This window comes from Mesoplodon mirus (assembly GCF_964341445.2).
Source record: "Mesoplodon mirus genome assembly, chromosome: 14".
Taxonomy (NCBI): domain Eukaryota; kingdom Metazoa; phylum Chordata; class Mammalia; order Artiodactyla; family Ziphiidae; genus Mesoplodon; species Mesoplodon mirus.
Window position 1 is genome coordinate 77,459,462 of NC_138990.1, and position 19,440 is coordinate 77,478,901.

At 36.1% G+C, this 19,440-nt stretch overlaps 1 protein-coding gene across 5 annotated transcripts in view; it reads left to right on the plus strand.

Annotated features, from left to right (window-relative positions):
• Positions 1-19,440, plus strand: part of EHBP1 (EH domain binding protein 1) — a 500,368-nt gene that overhangs the window by 426,379 nt on the left and 54,549 nt on the right. For 4 of the 5 annotated variants that reach the window (XM_082643305.1, XM_082643304.1, XM_082643307.1 and 1 more), the window contains one exon: positions 9,641-9,788. In XM_082643305.1, the coding sequence (XP_082499431.1) occupies positions 9,641-9,788 (148 nt within the window). Of the gene's footprint in view, positions 1-9,640; positions 9,789-18,540; positions 18,649-19,440 lie in introns of all 5 variants that reach the window. The other variant, XM_082643308.1, reaches the window with a different exon arrangement.

Consider the following 19,440-nt stretch of genomic DNA (forward strand, 5'->3'; position numbering starts at 1 on the left):
ATCTGTGAATATATACCTACAGAGAGGAAAGAGCAGATAAATTTGGATTCTTAGATGTTTTTCTAGTGAAAAAAAAAACATAATATAAAGTAATATTTTCTTTTAATATGACACTCGGATGTCATACTTCTGAAGGGTTAAGTCTTATTTATCTGAATGGAACCGCAGGACAGTTTTGCAGAATGCTTTAGCACAAATACCTATGGTTTACTTTGACGTTATATTTTTTTGTTGGTTTATGTACTTTAAATACTTGAACTGTTAGACCTTTTACTTTTTTGCTGAGAAAGATGTATTTGTACCAGATTAGAAAAGCTAAACTGTTTCTTTACATTGAATAATCAGCCTGTCATGACAAATCTATCTCCTTCTGCATGAGTAGGTGCCAGTCTGACTGGCTTCTTTTAGGCTCACACTGGGTTTTAAGCTAGATCCATGTGCATGACTGGCAGTGCATTTGTTGGGCCAGATCTAAGGAGCCAGAGAGCGTTCAGCTCCTTTTTACCTACAAAAGAGCAGCCAGACAACCAGCAAGAGGCCTTGGATGTAACACAAGGTGATACTTACTTAGTCAGCCATTCTTTTTTTTTCTTATAATTTTTTTAAACTAAGAAGTTATCAATTTCACAGAGAAAAGAGGAATTAAATTATCAAAGGGTCCTTTTTGGAGGCCCAAACTATTTCCATTAGTTCTGCTAATGCAATTTGAAGTTTTCAAAAATACAAAATAATTGCTTTTATAATCCTAAAAATAATTATTTTTAGAGGAATATAGTACCTACTAGAAATTCATATATATTAGTTTAATGAATGAAAGAAAATGATTACTGACTTAGAATATAAAACTTTATATCCCAGATTGCTTCCAGATACTTAAAGGAGAGGCTCATATAGCAACATTAACTTGATCATGCACTTTTATGTTTAGAATCCTTTATTTTTACAGCACTCAGGCAAAACAAATGCTACAATTAAAAATGATCATTTCTGTATTTGGAAACAAAGATATATTTTTTAAAACTTGAGTATGATATATTCTGTTGTGTGAAATGAATACTAATGAAATCTAAATTCTTCAAATGCATGTCTATTTTTTCTGAACTAGTCCTTTTATGCTTTCTGCTCATATATTAAAAACTAGATCTCAAACTTAAATTCACATTCTGTTTAATATTTTGCCTATGTATTTTAAACAAATTCAAAATTTAGTAGTTACTACAAAAATAAATGTAATCCCCAGGGTTGATCAAAGATTTAATCTGACCAGATGGGGCAAACTTGAGAAAGATTTTGACTTTCCACTCTGTTTTGCAACAAGAAAGGCTGATTTTTTTTCTTTCTTTCTTTCTTTGTTAGAGAAACAGAGATCAGGCCATCCCCAGAGAAATGAGCAGGTGTGGCCATTTATAAGCATGTCTGCTTATATTACAAACCAGCATAAGAAAAGTTTGAAACGGGTTGAAAAGATCTGCTAAACAGTTTTAATGTTTTACTCTAAATCCTGCTTATTCAGTCAAGAGCTGATCAAGCTGGTGGGAAACTATCTAGTCTACCCAAACCTTTAAAGATCTTATAATTTTATTTTTTATTTTTACTCTATCTTTGGTAGCAAGTGAATAGGTGCACTTTGGTAATCCTTGCCTCTGGACAAGCACATATTTTTTTTTTTTTAATCCTTTCTGAGTGCCTAATAACAGAGCCTTGCTTCCTGTCTAATGCTGAAAAGGTGGCAGTCAAGTTCTTTCTCTTAGTTTACTATAAAATTGAGGAATTTCGCAGACCATTCTGAGAACAGAATCCTGTGAAATATTAGCAGTACTAAGTAAAGCCCTTTAAAAAATTTTAGATAAGTTAAAACGTATTTAGCCCAATTAATAAAAGTCCAACTCCTAAGACCGTATGAAACACTGAAGAACTCAAGTAAGCACAAGATAGTATGGAATATGGGTTTGTTGATAGAAATAGGGTGCTTTGTGCTGTTATACATACAAATTTACAAAGACTAAGGATGCAAACTACATTGTTTGAAATAATATATTTCTAAATTTTGTAAAAGCTTATTTCATGAAAATGTGTGTAGTCATGTTTCTTAAATAGAAAGACTTCTCAATCTATAGTTTTCAACTGACTGAATAAAAATATCTAATGTTATGAAAGACACCCTTGGGTGGGTAATGATCTCAGCAGCTACACTGACAGTTTCTCATGTTCTAATTCACCTTCACAAATCCATGGCATCATTTTTTGGCTAAAGTAATGTCAGTCGTTGACATTTGCGGCAAGTATAAAAAGGACCCCCCATGGCAGCCATTTTTATTTGATTCTTAAGATCCAAAGGCTGCTGAAAGAACAATTGAATAAAGTTGAGGATTGGAGAAGCTTGATTTTCTTGTTCTCTGTGAAATGAAACTCTAGTCTTTTTCTTCCCCTTCCCCTTAAAAGCAAAAGTCTGCTAGGGGGTTGTAGCTGTGTCAAAGCCGCTGGGATGCCACTGCTGATCACTTTAATTACTACGACTAAGGAGGATAAAATTAAAAGTAGCACCATTGAAGCAGTGGAAGAAAGCTTGCCTAGATGTCGGTGAACTGTGAAATATAAAAATTGCATACCAATACATTTTTATGGAAAGGAAACAAGGAATTACATTACTTATTCTTGAAGAGTTTGTCCTTAAATTGTCAAGTTTTACTAGTGCGTCTATCTATGGCAGATTGTAGACCATTTTAGAACGATAAGAGAAATAGTAACTTGAAGACATGCTGTGGAAGGGCTAAATATTTTTTCAGTTTATGTCCAAAGTGGTTAGTGCTGATCCATCTTCTATATTTGAATATTTTTAATTCATTGTGTTGAAATACAAGCTTTTTGTACCATAACAGGACTTTTGCCTTATTCTGAAGATGTTAACAAAGAGGAAAGTGAAACTTAAATGTACCACATTCAGTACTTTTCTGAAGACTTATAATTTAAAGTCAGGAACCCAAGTTTTAAATGAATATAAGTAAGTTAATTTCTCTTTACCTCTCTGTATTCAGTAGCACAAAGGGGAGTTTAACCTGATTTGTATAGCCCAAGTGTAAGTAAAGAACTGTTGTTTTTTTTAATGACAATAGCAGTAGGGCCTCAGACAAATTTTCTGAACACCAGTAATGTAATAGCTAGGACCAGCACTTTGAAATCAGACAGACAGTGATCTTAATTCTTACTATGCCATTTACGAGATGTATGACCTTGGGCAGTATATTTAAGTGAGATTCCATTTCTATCAAATCAGAGTCATAGTGGTTACCTCACAGTAGTGAATGGTAAGTGAGACAACATGTGTGAAAACACTGCACAGGCACACAGCTAGTATTTACTCAAAAATACAGCTTCCATCAAACCCTCTAAAGAGTACATCTGTCTTACAAAAGCTAGAACGTTCTATATAACTCGGTCTAACTGTAAATAATACTGTATAGAAAAGGGTAAATGTCATCAGACCCATTCTTAGAAATAGGAGCCTACTTCAATTTTTTTAAGTTTATTTAGACTAGGCAGGTAAATGAAAGATACATAGGTTTCCTATGTGTTGAATTTTTCGAGTGTACTTTTAATGACAGCAGTCTTCTAAGTTACTTACTTACCTTTGCATCCCATTGAAAAGATTCCTTTATTTTTTTCAGCAGATATAGTAAACAGATGACTTATTTACAGCTGTGGGTCGCTGTCTTCTTTTGAATGCAGAAGGGTCAAAACAGATAACATTTCTGTACTTGAGTAGGTTTAGGCAAACCATCATTGTCAGAAATATTTACCTATACAAACATACAAAAATAATGAAATAATCACCGCCCTTACTCTCTGGTCATTTTATTCCTTTGACATAAAAAATATGTTTCTTTTGAGTGAAAGACACATAGATTTTGTTGCTATCTATTCTTTAAATATTACTGTAAAAACTGACTTTTAAAAAATTTTTTAATGTAATTTAATTTATTTTTTTATAAGCAGGTTATTAGTTATCCATTTTATACATATTAGTGTATATATGTCAATCCCAATATCCCAATTTGTAAAAACTGACTTTTAATGAAGCTTATATATAAAAATTAAAATAGTTTTACATATAAGGAATCTGGATATTAATAATACTATCAATTAAATTGGTTGCATAATCAATTGCTATAATTACAAGCTTTTCCTTGTGACCTTAACAATTAACTTCTATTTTTTCAGTCGGTTCTTTGTCTTAAGGAAACTCAGTGGGTGAGAAAACAAACAACACAGATATGCCATCCCACTGGAGCCCTCTAAGGCCCAAGCAAAATTATCTCTGTGGTGTTAGGACATTAGTAGAAAAGTAAATCAGGGCAATCTGATAGGGAACTAGAATTCTGTCAGTCAGGCTCAAGATTTTGCGCTGTGTCCATAAACTTTGTTTACTGTAGGGTTTTATGAGTTGTAACCTGCCCTTGTAGTCTGTTAATGAGGCTAAATCTTGCTACTTGAGAACTGAATTACAGCACACCTCTGGGCTAATGGTTATAAACAGAAAGTCCCATTAGGGCTGCATTCTGATTTGTTCATTTACATTTTTTCTATTGTATAGAGAACAATGTTGGGTAAATAGGTACAAACAAACAATTTACATGGAAATTGATAAAGTGTCCCTACTTAGTATTTAGAGTTGGTTTTATTAATGATTGCCTGCTTTAAATTGCACTCTTGGTAAGCTCTCAGAAACATTTGCAGGTGGGAATATTATTGGGAGAGGAGGGGGAAGCGGTAGCTGGTAAGAAAAAACAAGGTTCCCATTTCATATTCATAAAGGTAGAATCATTTATTTCATTTTTATGGAATTAAGATGACCCAAGACCACTTCATCTTAGTCTGAATCACCAGATTCCAGCTCTGCGAGAAGTTATTACACGCAGTGAAATTCACTTAAACCTAGTTGCCTGAGGCATATCAAATAATGGTTTTTATTAGTGCTCTTAACTTTTCTTAAGTTTGAAAGATGAAAGTTTAGTAAAAGCTCAATTTTCCTCAGTTGGTCATGTAATTTGATACTTTGGGGGGATCAAATAGTTTGAAGGTTAAAAGCAGGGCCCTGTAGTCAGACAGACCTGGGCTGGACTCCTGGCTCTGACATCAGTTCTAGCTGTGTGACCTTGGAACTCTAAACTTAAATATTCTCATTTGTAAAAATCAGGTTGTAAAAATTAAATGAGATCATGCATATAAAGCACTTAGCACATAAAAGCTCAAGAAATATCAGCAACCGTCACCGAAGTCACCATTATCAAGCCTGCATTTCCTTTTGTTTTCTAAGTTCAGAAGTATTAATAATGAACTAAGGATTTTTGTATATTATTCTTGCGTCTTTGGTCTCACTCTGCCCAGTACATACCACTCCTCTAACTACAAATAAGCTCTGTCTCTAAATATTAAGAAAATTTCCCTTGAGGGACTTCTCTGGTGGTCCAGTGGCTAGGACTCTGCGCTCCCAATGCAGGGGGCCCGGTTCGATCCCTGGTCAGGGAACTAGATCCCACACGCACACCGCAATTAAAGATCCTGCATGCTGCAAAGAAGATCCCCCATGCGGCAATGAAGATCCCACGTGCCTCAACTAAGACCCAGCACAGCCAAAATAAATAAATAAATAAATATTTTTTAAAAAAAGAAAAGAAAATCTCCCTTGAATGTTACATCTCTCTTCTTTTGCCCCACCACCCACCCCAGAAGCCTACCATCTCATGTCTTTTCTCCCTTCCCCCAAGACTTTTTAAAAATAACTCTTATTACAAGAGTAGTACATGTGTATTATAGAAAGTTAGAAAATGAAGACAAAGAAAACAAAAATATCACATTTCCATACCCAGATATCTCCACCATGACAATTTTGTGAATAACCTTCCAAGTCTTATATATGTTTTTATTTTGCCAAAAAGACAAAACGAAGTTATTACTGTATAAACTTTTTTCAGTCAAGTTGTATTTTCTCTCATTTAATAACTCTAATTATATTCAGATTTCTCTAATTGATTCAACAGTGTCCTTTACATCTGGTTTATCCAAACTGGTATCTAACCTAGGACTACACATTGCATCTGGTCAAGTCCCTTTTGTTGGTGGAGATGATGATTAGTTGTTTTTTGTTGTGTTTGTTTTCATAACTCTTATTAAACTGACCAGATTAATTGGCCTGAATATCCTACTTTCTAGATTTGTTTGGTTGCTTCCTTGCTGTGTCATTTATCATGTTTCTCTGTCTCCTGTGTTTATGATAAACTGGAGGTTGTATCTGAAGGCTTAGTAGATTCACTTTAGACATCTGGGCTAGAATATTATAGGTGGTGTTCGCTTCATATGTTTCATATCAAAAAACATATAACAGGGACTTCCCTGGTGGTGCAGTGGCTGAGAATCCGCCTGCCAATGCAGGGGACACAGGTTTGATCCCTGGTCCAGGAAGATCCCACATGCCACGGAGCAGCTAAGCCCATGCGCCACAAGTACTGAGCCTGCGCTCTAGGGCCTGCGAGCCACAACTACTGAGCCTGCGTGCTACAACTACCGAAGCACGCGCACCTAGAGCCTGTGCTTTGCAACAAGAGAAGCCACTGCAATGAGAAGCACACACACCGCAACTAAGAGTAGCCCCCACTCACCACGACTTGAGAAAGCCTATGTGCAACAATGAAGACCCAACACAGTCAAAAATAAGTAAAAAATTAAATTTAATTTAAAAATTAAAAAAAACATAACATATGGTTGACTCAGCATTAGTGATGCTAAGACTGACCATTAGAGTAGTGGTTTCTAATCCCTGATGTAGTTCTGATCTCTCCATTTAAAATTAGGTTTCCCTCTTGCAATTAGGGAATAATCTGTGTGGTGTTACTTAAGCATATGGTCCAATTATTAATGCTGTAAGACAAACAATCCCAAACTTAATGGTGTAAAAATTTTTTTTATTCTCAGATTCTGTGGGTCAGGACTTCAGATAGGGTATAGTGTGGATGCTTTGTCTCTGTTCCACATTGTCTGGGGTGTCAGCTGGGGAGACTTGAACAGTTGGAGGTGACCCAAAATGGCTAAAAGTGGAGATTCTGAAGAAGGCTTTATTCACATGTTTGACACATGAGCCAGGAAGACTTAAGGCTGAACTTGGTTGGGAATGTGGACTGGTGCACCTACGTGTAGCTTGGGATTCTCACAGCATGACAGCTGGGTTCCCAGAAAGTACAAAATGCAAGAATTTCAAGAGAACTGGGCAAAAGGGGTGTAGCCTTTTCTGACCTAGCCTTGAAAATCACCTGCAGCACTTCTACATTCTGTTGATTATGTACAAGTCACTAAAGCTGGCCCACACTCAAGGGGAGGGGAATTAAGCTTTACCTTTTGACGAGGGAATGGCAAGGTCACATTGCAGAAAGCATGTGGGATGAGAAATACTGTCATGGCCATCTTTGGAAAATACATAATATTATTATTATAGCTGGTATTATTTTATAAAGTTGAGCTTTCTGTAATTGACTGGGACTATTTAGTTACCCTAAACTTCAGTTCCCACTGGAAAGACAGGATAAGTGTTTGGGTTTTTTCCTCTAATTAGTAATTTTCAGGAGTTCTTTTAAAAGCTACCTCAAATGAGTTTATATATCCTTCTAAGAACTTTTTGAATATCATAATGAATTGATGAGTTTTCATTGATTCAGTGTGTGATTTCGTTGATTCAATTCATTGCAGTCATTGCTTGTTTGTTTTGATACTGAAATTGCTTCAGTTTGTCTACTGGGAGCTTCAAGCTTGTCTCTGGGTCCTTTCAATACCTCTGTTAATCTACCCGCATTAATTTTGACAGCTCTCTATTCTAGCCATCTCAAAATTTGTGAAAGAATTGCCTAGCCTTGAACTCTACCAAGCTAGTGTCTTACCCCTGTCTCTTCTGACTCAGCTTTTTTCTTCCCTCTACATCTAATCAGTTACTAAGAATTGGTACAGGTACCAATTCTAGCTCTGATGTATTTCTTACACCTGTCTCCTTCCATTCCCATTGCCACCATCCCAGTTCTGAATCTCATTATAGCTTCCTTGTACTGTTTATAAGAGCCCCCTAAGTAGTCTCTTTCCAGTCCCCCTATGCCAGCCTATCGTATACACTGTTGTCAGATTAATCTTTAATCTTTCTCAGATACAACTCAGGTTGATCATTCCCCTTGACAAAAAAAAGAAAAAGAAAGAAGAAAAAAAGACACACAAAAACAAACCTCTTTCTTCTGAACTCTTCATCTGTTTTTATCGCACCTCCTTATTGTGGCTGTTTTATCTTTCCCTCTATAATATAAGCTTTGAAAGTATAAATCGTTACGTTTTCATATCTAGTACCAAGTACCAAGGTATGTACTAAGGACCAAAGATACAAAGATAAATCACATCTAGCTCCTGCCTTCAAGTAGCTCAGTTCTACTGCGAAGAAGACGTTTGTACAGAGTTATAACTTGACAGGTATTATTTTAAAAAGTAATCTCACACACACACACACACACACACACACACACACATGGTACTATAGTAACATAGAAGAAGGAGAACTTCATTCCACCAGTGGGGAGGAGGGAAGAGTAGTCAGGGGAAGTTTAGTGGATTTAAACTGAATCTTGAAGAATGAGTAGGAGTTAAATAGATGATAGAAGAACATTTCAGGAAGACAAAATGATATATTCAAATCCATGGATGCATGAAACTACAGGATACAAACAATTTTGTATAAATAGATGTGAGGTTTTATAGAGATTGGGAGAGGTTAAGGGAAGATAACTGCACAGATATGTTGGGGCCATATTATTTCAGGCTTTGTTTTGTCATAATAATGCCTTATATCATATACTTTCCAGTTTACAAAGCAATTTCACATTGAGTGTTTGCAATTCATAATAACCCTTTTTTAGGAGGCAAAACCTATTTTAGTTATTTAATTCTCTGTCATTTTTAGTTATTTTAAATATCAAAAACCCACTAGATTTTACTTTTTCTTCTCAATGTTTGTCTGGGGGGAAGGCATAGTAGAAATGAGGACAGAAGTACATCAGTTACCCAATTCTGATTTTAAAGCTATCAACAACAATAACTGTGGAACTAATGTATACTATCCCCATTCCTGCTGTAGCCCCCTGAAAGTACCACTTCCTATATTTGGTCAACATGATGTAGCAGCATTTTCTGCTATCAAAGATTTCTTTTAGCCAGTGCTCTATGCCTTTCTAGAAAATTGCAAGTTAAATTCTAACCTTAAAAAAATAAGGTATTAATTGAAATTCTGTTTTCAGTATTGTTACTTTTTTCCTATAAGCCTGATTATTTTATTAATAGTAGATCCTGCTCTTTTCTCAGTAATTATATTGCCAAACATTCTTTAAAGGCTAGTTTGAATCTTTAACAGACATAATACAATAATTTGTAAATGTTTTTTAAAAATCTGATTCTTGGATGTCTTTTAAAAATGGTATGACATCCAACTGATATAGAGCATCCTATTTATAATGTGGGCCAAGCACCACGCTGTAAACCAGTTACTATCATGATGATCAGATTGAAAATGAAATTGCATTTCTGTCAATTACTGAGTTGGCAACTGTTCAATATATCTTAGCAGCAAGATGAAGAGCGACGTCGGCAGCTGAGAGAGAGAGCTCGTCAGCTAATAGCAGAAGCTCGATCTGGAGTGAAGATGTCAGAACTTCCCAGCTATGGTGAAATGGCTGCAGAAAAGTTGAAAGAAAGGTCAAAGGCATCTGGAGGTGAGTTAAAGAATCTTGTATCATATTCTACACACAACCCAGAAATCCACAATGGATGTTTTGGGACTTTGTATTCTTACTTCAAAATGTTGTGCATCAAATACATAAAGTTTCTAGCCTATCAGTATGTTACAAAAAACTTAAAGCGTTGTAAATCAGAAGATGACTATTGCCAATTTCCAAATCAACTCAAGAATTACTTTGATGATGATTAAGTATGATTAGTACTCAAGAAATACTAAGAATATGATTTAGGAGAAAACTCAGATGGGCCTTGGTTTGTGATTCCCCATGATGCCTCATTAATTGTATTAGGAGTGAGTAAAATGCAATCAAGTCCTCAACATGTAGATCACAAGACTTGTTAGTGGAGAGCTTTGGCATGAGAGATTTTCACTTTGAACCAGAACTTTGGAAAGTAGCTTTAACAGTGTTCCAGCATTATAGCCTGACATGTAAGCATTTTGAATAAGTCCCATATGCATTTCTTCTTAGTCTCCTGATTTGAAGAGGGTCTTTTTCAATATCTGTAGAACTTATTCTAAGCTTTATTTTAGGACAAGGACTGTACATATAATTAAAGGGAATTTTAGTTTTGCCTCTCAGTGCTCAATTTGGGCATCTTTAACTTGAAACTTTTTACATTTTTATTTGAGTAGTATATTCAAGAGGCCTGTGGGGTTTTTTATTTCAAAGGTATGTGACCTATTTATCTACCAGAACATGACAGGTACTTGTCCTGAGTTAATCTTAAATGCTAAGATCACTCTGGAGAGTAGGCAAGTGAGGACTCGAATAAGACCTTAGAGAACTGAAACAAAGGAAACCATTTCTAGGTCAATGATAAGTTTCTTCAAAGTAAACTGAAACTTACTGCTGTTATTTCTAATTGATTCCTTATATTAAAATCTTACTGTTGTAGAGCATTCCAACCAATGCCTATAGCATATATAACCTTCCATCCCATACATTTGAAAGCTGCTTTCCCAAGTAGCTGTGTATCTGTCCATCTGGTATTCTCAGAATGTTTGTTTCTTAGTTAAATCCTTCATCTTACCTTATCAACTCCTGTCATTCAGAATTTTTATTACAGTTTCTATACTCACTACTAAAGTTTTATAGTAACAGCAGTAACTACTCACAGCTACATTATATAATGCTATTATAATTTGCTTTCATTTATGATTAGTAACAAGATGTTTCTTTGATATCATAAAAATTCCAGATATTCTAAGTAAATCTTAAAAATCTTTGCCTCAGGCTTCCCTGGTGGCGCAGTGGTTGAGAGTCCGCCTGCCGATGCAGGGGACACGGGTTCGTGCCCTGGTCCGGGAAGATCCCACATGCCGTGGAGCGGCTGGGCCCGTGAGCCATGGCCGCGGAGCCTGTGCTCCACAACGGGAGAGGCCACAACAGTGAGAGGCCCGCGTACTACCAAAAAAAAAAAAAAAAAAAAAAAAAATCTTTGCCTCCTTGTATCTCAGAAGGATAGAAAAAGCCTCATATTCTTTTTTTTTTTTTTTTTTTTTTGCTGTACACGGGCCTCTCACTGCTGTGGCCTCTCCCGTTGCGGAGCACAGGCTCCGGACACACAGGCTCCGCGGCCATGGCTCGCGGGCCCAGCCGCTCCGCGGCATGTGGGATCCTCCGGGATCGGGGCACGAACCCGTGTCCCCTGCATCGGCAGGCGGACTCTCAACCACTGCGCCACCAGGGAAGCCCAAAGCCTCATATTCTTAACCCTCCAGATAGACTGCCCTAAAGCTACTAATACTACCTCCGTGTGGTATCATAAACCCATAGAAGAGCAGTAATAATAAGATAGAGAGGCATCCACTGTCTCAATTTTTTTTTCCAACAGTGAGCAGATAACAATGCTAAATGAGTTGTGAACTCTGGGAAGGCTAAGAATTAAAAATTTCTGATTAATGGTGTGGGATGAGTCAGCTATGTAATTGGTCTTATCTCTATAATCCAACCCCAGTTGAGGCTAAGCCAGGACTAGACTAGGTAGAGAGACTTAGTCAGTGTTACAACCCCCAAAATGGGTATCTTCCCAACTTGGTAACTAGGGAAAGTGAAGACCTGATTTTGGCATCATTCAGCAGTCAACAGAGTGAATTTTAGAACAAGTGAGGATTGGATCTCTGAAGCTAGCAAAGAAGTACAGACTAGAAAAGGAAAAGCCAGGTGAAATGAAGATGGGACAGGGTTCAACAGATGACTTATGAGAACCTGCTGAAGAGTCTAGACTGTTCCCTAAGGAGACTAAAGTGCCCAGGGTCCATTTCTCTCATAGGACACACCATACCTTGGATGTTGGAAATGGCCATGTATCAGATGATAGGCTCTTAATCAGAGCTAAGGTTGAGCTACAAGCAGTGCAGGCCTATTCCTTGACCTCAGTGGTGGATATTGGCCTGTCTTCATAAAGGTGTATGGATCCGACTAGGTCTGCTCTGGCATCAGGGCCTAAGCTGAAGCTATCAAGGCCAGAGGCAGGGAAGAGACCTTTAGGTCAAGGGAGAGGGTAAAATTCCTGCCTAGAATTCAACCATTCATACATACACATTTATCTGTTTAGCAGTGCCAGTCACTGTGCTAGGCCGGGATTTGGCAAACTTCCTGGAAAGGGCCAGAGTAAATTTTTATAGCCTTCGCAGACCATATGTTCTCTGTCTTAACTACTCGACTCTGCTCTTGTAGTCTGAAAGCAGGCTTGAACAATATGTAAATTAATGGGCATGCCTGTTATTTACCCCAAAATGGTGGTGGGCTGGTTTTTGCCCCCATGCTATAGTTTGCTGACCCTTACACAGCAAATTAGAAATTCACTTGATTTCACAAGAGTATAATTCCTAAATGAAAATAACCCTATGGGGTTGATAAGTCAGGGGAAACAGTTAACAAATTAGTGTCCATTCTTTCAATGTCTAATGGGAATTATCAGGTCTGAATAAGGAATAGTGTGAAAGGAGGAGAGAGAAATGAGTAGGGACCAGCCTAGAAGACAGACTAGGGTGGGAAAATTTTGGGAAGCAGTGATCCAAAGTGACAAAGAAGAGGGGGTAGTCAAGAGCTGAAATAATCAGGTGAAAGCACAACCTAGGGGATGTGTTGAACATGATACTCAAACTCACTGCCTGAATCTACTTGAAATGGCTGTTTTTTTGCCATCATCAGTGAGGAAACGAAAACTTAGTAAGTTTGAGGTAAGGTGTCATAAGCCTCAGGTGTCCGCAGAAAATATATGCAAGATATTTTAGGTCATGTAAAGCCAGGTATTCAAGCATCCCACTTGCATCCTATTTCAACCAGAAGTAGCTTAATTCTTATGAAATAACAGAATCAGTCCAAGGAGCTACAGCCTAGCTTTTACTTGTCCTCCTCTTGACGTAATTTTAGGACTTAGAGGAGAGTCAGGTGATATTGTGGTATACTACCTGTGTTTTTTATTTTTATTTATTTTTTTATTTTTTTTTTTGCGGTACACGGGCCTCTCACTGTTGTGGCCTCTCCCGCTGCAGAGCACAGGCTCCGGTCGCGCAGGCCCAGCAGCCATGGCTCACGGGCCCAGCCGCTCCGCGGCATGTGGGATCCTCCCAGACCAGGGCACGAACCCATGTCCCCTGCATCGGCAGGCAGACTCTCAACCACTGCACCACCAGGGAAGCCCCTACCTGTGTTTTTTAAATTTCTGCTTCATTGTTTAGTTATAGACCTATAACAGCCTCCTTTTAAAATCCTCATTTTAGGTAACAAACTTGTGGGTTCATTTATTGTATTGATCTTACTTGGCAAGGTACAGTTGTTTGTGGATGCATTATGGTATTTCCATTTTTAGTTGTATGGTATTGTGGTCAGAGAATATGCCCTGAATTTCTGCTTTGAGAATTAATAAGTTTTTGTTTTGGCCAAATAAATGTTAAGTTTTTATTAATGGCCAATGGGCACTTGCAAGGAAGGTGTTTATCTAATTTGAAGATGATATTATAATATATCATACATTTATTATATATTACATGGGATATTGTATATGATATAGATTTTGTATGTTTTATGTGTACTTATAGGTGTGTGTCTATTTTGTATATATATGTCATATATGTATTTTTTTATTTTGTAGCTTATCACTTTGATTTGGGTTAGGTGAGGGTCATTGAACTTTTAAACTGACATTTTTGCCTCTCTTTGATTTAGATGGAGTAGTATACTTTGGTTTTGCATTTCAAATGAATAAATGAAAATTTAAAAATTTTATCCATGAGAATGTTTGTGTGCCTGCATTATCCTTATTTCAGTTATGGCAAATAGATTTATCTAAATTTGTTGACTCAAAATAAAATCTTACAGGCCTTCAGTAATTTTTATTTTCAGCTTCTATTAATAATATATTTGTATTGTTTTCTATCATTTGTTTGATTTCTATAGAATAACTTTAAAAGTTATGAATTTTATAGGGAAACTTCAATGAGAATTTTAAAATCATGATACAAATGAGAAATTTTATTCTGAATATTTTTTCCTGGGAAGAAACAGTTTCATGTACACTTAGGTACAATCTCTATGTTCTCTAAACCACCATTTTGTGTGAATATTTTTTAAAATTTATTTATTTATTTATTTTTGGCTGCGTTGAGTCTTCATTGCTGCACGCAGGCTTTTTCTAGTTGCAGGGAGCAGGGGTTACTCTTTGTTGCGGTGCATGGGCTTCTCACTGTGATGGCTTCTCTTGTTGCGAAGCACAGGCTCTAGGTGTGCAGGCTTCAGTAGTTGTGGCTCGCAGGCTCAGTAGTTGTGGCGCATGGGCTTAGTTGCTCTGCGGCATGTGGTATCTTCCCAGACCAGGGCTTGAACCCGTGTCCTCTGCGTTGGCAGCCGGATTCTTAACCATTGCACCATCAGGGAAGTCCCTGTGAATATGTTTTTAATGGTAGCCTCAATTTCTTTTTTAAAAAGTGCAGATATTCTTTTTTTACTGTCACCAGATATCCTGATTTTTCATTCAATTTATTTATAAATGATAAGTGTTGTAAGACTGGCCTTATTGCTGTGCTATTAATCATACCATTGGGATCCCCATTTTGCTTATAGTGCTGTGCAGTGTCAGCTGGAATGCATTGTCTCATTCCAGTGTATATACAATCTCTTTTTACCTTTTCCTACACACATTATACATGCCATACTTGCAAACCACCTTCCATTGTGTATTGGATCTGTAGTTTACTTTCTGCCATGCTTACCTACTGGATTTTCAGTGGTTAGCCATAAAGATATATATAATCTTCTATATATCGTATAAATAATGTGTAATATTTTAAACACACACACAAAGACAAACATGCACTCTAACTCTGCTAAAATGCATTTAGAGTATTTCGACAGGTGTTAAGAAACGTGTAACATTTTAACTATTGAAAAGAATTCCTGTTCATTGTAAACCTGAAGTCAGTGAATGGAAAGAAAGTGGAAACCTATTCTTAAGGAAACCTGAGCTGTATGGGAGATCAATTTTTACTTTTCCCCTTCCCAGATAGTAATCCTTTTACCTAAGGTTAACAATACATATATAAACATTGAGTTAACCCACTCAGCATTACTGGTGAGTGGTAGTATAGATAGAGATTTCATTTAGCCAGGAAATAAAATGAATGGCACCTGTTTAACATCACGCAGGAGCCTGGCACTGTGTAAAGGGGTAATGAATATCCCACTGCGTAACCCCAGGACCTGAAGTACCAATATCCAACCACAGTTCCAGACTTAGCTTCTTTTCATAGCAGTGCTGTCCATCTAGTCACTGGTTGGAGAGTCATCTGCCTCACTCTTCCTCTCCACAGTATCCTTCCCCCAACCACCCAATATCCAGTTTGTTTTCAAGTCATACCCACTCCCAGTTCTTTTATGATAGGTTAAGCTCTCCATACTACTTACCTGGAGGTTATAACAGTCTCCAACTTGGATTTCCTGCCTCCAGCCTTTGTGTGCTGGAGTCCAACACCTTACTCAGCAATCTCGCATGAAGGATGCTATCACATGGCTCCAGGGATTGCACTCCCATGTGCAATCCCTGGACCACTTTTTCTTTCACATATGAAGGCATATCAGAATGTAAGCAAGAGTGATATTTTAGGAATAATCCTGGAGCTACTCTAATTTATAAAAAACAACAACAACATAGGCTTCAATACTTATATTACTAGTAATTATTTTATACATATTTCACAACTGATTACCATGAAACACTGTGGTAAGAAACTGCTTATATAGACTGCTCTCTGTTAAACAGCACATTGCTGATGATGTTTGAACACAAATGTCTCTCCATTCCTACCAAGTAAAATCTAAACTTCCTATCCTACCCTTCAATGCTCTCTGCAGTTTTACCTTTCAAGTCTTACCTCCCGTTATTTCCCTTTAAGTATGCTTGAGCAAAATAGAACTTTATACCATTCTTTGAACATAACCTACCCTTTCCTGCTCTCATGCCTGTAGTGCCCTTCCCTCAATTGTACTTTTTGAAATCCTGTACATTTCTGAAGACCCAATTTAAAGGTTAGTGCTTCCAAAAAATAATTCCTGGTGCTACTGGCAAAGAATAATCTTTTCCTCCCTTGAATTTGTTCTATACCTTATTTTTACCCCATAACACTTAACTGTCCTACATGGTATTATAGTCATTTGAATGTGTAACTTTAAGGTGGAATACGAGTCTTATACAACTTGGTATCTCTTCAACATCTAGCAGTGTTTTGTAAATTGCACATCCGACATATAGTAGAAGTTTCTTGAATAAATAAATGAATGAATGTTTAATTTTTTGTTTTCACTCTATATTAATTCTGGTCAGTAGTAACCAATAAAGGCTGGTTGCAGCAACAAAGTACTGTACTCTAAGAACTATTGGTAGTAAACTATCTCTGATAAGAGGAAGTGTTCTGAATACTTACTTGGCACTCAGGAAATATTTGTTAATTCATTTCCCTTTACTACAAAATTATTTAGAGAAGAATTTTTGAGGATAATGAAGATGAAGGTGCTGACTTTTATGAAATTAGTCAAATAGTTGTACTAAGCACAGTTGATTAGAAAAGCTCTCTCAACTGATTGTACTTAAATAATATAGCCAAGTATAATACCTTAGAGATTTGAAAGCATTTAGCAGTGCTTTTCTCCTGGGGGCATTTCTCATTCTTTTTCTCTGTGTTGTATTTTTCTAAATGGCTTACATAGTACATAGGAAGTCTTCAATAAATGTAAACTATTATTAATATTAATGCTTATAGTAAATATTTACTTGGGAAGCCCAAAATCAAACACAAAGCTCTACAGGGAAAAGGACAAATATTGAAGGTTTAAGCCAAAGCTATAGAATTTAGTATTTCTCAATTGTAATAACCTTTGGAACACCTCATTATTAATAAAAGTTGCCCTATGAAAAATAAACTGTAGAATACTAGGGATATTCTTCAACTCCCAGGGCTAGACAGATATTTCTCCAAAAGGTACATTGCCTATCAATAGCAAAATTTAAAGTTTAACTTCTAATATACAAGTCAAATTATTGTTATGAATTTTTAAATGTATAATATTCAAAATTACTTAACCAATTTTATCACTAGGGTTTAAAAAGGAAAAATATGTAATAGAAATCTTTTTTAAAATGATACCATTAATTAATTATGACCTAAGACGTTTTACTAAGTGTGTAAAAAAGTAGTGTGACTACCTTATTCCCATGTATTTAATTTTGAATAATAAGTGTTTCTACCAGCTTTATGTCTTCCAAGATGTACTGTCTTAATTGTTTCTGAACTTTCTTTTGCATAAAGGTACTGTCTATTCTTGTCTCAATCTTGTCTCTTAATTCACCCGTAATGCTTTTGATAATATTTCATTAATAGCACAGAAGCATTCAAGTCTTCATGCAAATGATTTAAATATAGCTACAAGTTTATAAAGAATGAGTTGTTTCTTTATACATTTATATCTAATAAATGATAAAAATGTGAAATTTAGAAACGTTATTTGATGACTTTGTTACCAAACCAACTATTTTTTAAAATATTTTTTTTTGTTTGTTTGTTTGTTTTTGGCTGTGTTGGGTCTTCATTGCTGTACGCGGGCTTTCTCCAGTTGCAGCGAGCGGGGGCTACTCTTTTTTGCGGTGCGCGGGCTTCTCGTTGTGGTGGCTTCTCTTGTTGCTGAGCACGGGCTCTAGGCACGCAGGCTTCAGTAGTTGTGGCACGCAGGCTCAGTAGTTGTGGCTTGTGGGCTCTGGAGCGCAGGCTCAGTAGTTGTGGCACACGGGCTTAGTTGCTCCACAGCATGTGGGATCTTCCCTGACAAGAGCTTGAACCCGTGTCCTCTGCATTGGCAGGTGGATTCTTAACCACTGTGCTACCAGGGAAGTCCCCCAACTTTATTTTTGTGTACTGTTATTAGAGATTACCAGTAGATTACATTTTAAAACATAGGGATTCAAGGAGCTCAGTGATTCAGAGACAGCATGTGACAAATTGTCAAAATTTTTGCATCTGCTTTTATGTGACAATTCATCTTTGACATATGAATGTAAAATATGTTAATCCAATAGTGAAAAAGTAGCTTAAAACTGATTTCTTAACTTGCTCATCTGTGTCATACCTGACTTTGAACTGTCATTACAATACTAATTTTTTTCCTTAGTGTTTCTAACAAATGATATAAAATAGAAATAATATACTAACATTATTGCTACATTTTCCTACAGATGAAAATGATAAAGTTGAGATAGATACTAACGAGGAGATTTCCGAAGGCTTTGTTGTAGGAGGTGGAGATGAACTTACTAACTTAGAAAATGACCTTGATACTCCCGGTAATTTCAAATTATAAATACTTTGTGTCCTGCTGCATGGCAAACTCTTATATTTTTATTATAACTGTTTATTAACTATTAAAACTGTTATATTTTTATTATTATCTCACTAATAATGATAATAAGTTCTTTTAGTAGTTTTATTATATCTTACGCCCTCACAAATCATTTAGCTAAATCCACTTTCCATCAATTTTATGTTATTATTTTGTTTTAGGCTTAATGTTAAAATTAGCAATAAAATTGAAATAGCAAATTTTAGTTTTTCTCTTATTACTAAGGTTCACTTTTATATTTTATGTTATATGGGACAATTTGTAGACATTTTATGATTGGTTCCCTTCTCAGCCTAAATATTTTGTTGTGATGTTGTAAGGTATAGATGTAGCACCTATGGAATGCTTCAAATGTAAATCTAAACCATGGATCAGATTTTCTGATTTGGTTTGGAATTGATAGTCTTAGTGGTAATATTATTTTATAAATTTTGTGCTTACCTTAAATATTTAAATATTACTACTAATAAATTATTTTATACATAATAACTGATCACAATAAAACTCTTTGAAAACTGCTTATATAGATAACTATTAAATTCATCTCATATTGTATATCAATAAATATTATACCGATAATCACATTTGCAATTGAACTTCTGGGTTATTGTATAAAATATAAAGATACTTGCTGATGGTTAAGTAGATGAATGTTCCATATGCACTACCTTTATAAGTCAGCAGCAGGTAGCTTTGTTTATGTGAGAGGTTCCATAAATACTTATTGAATTGAATT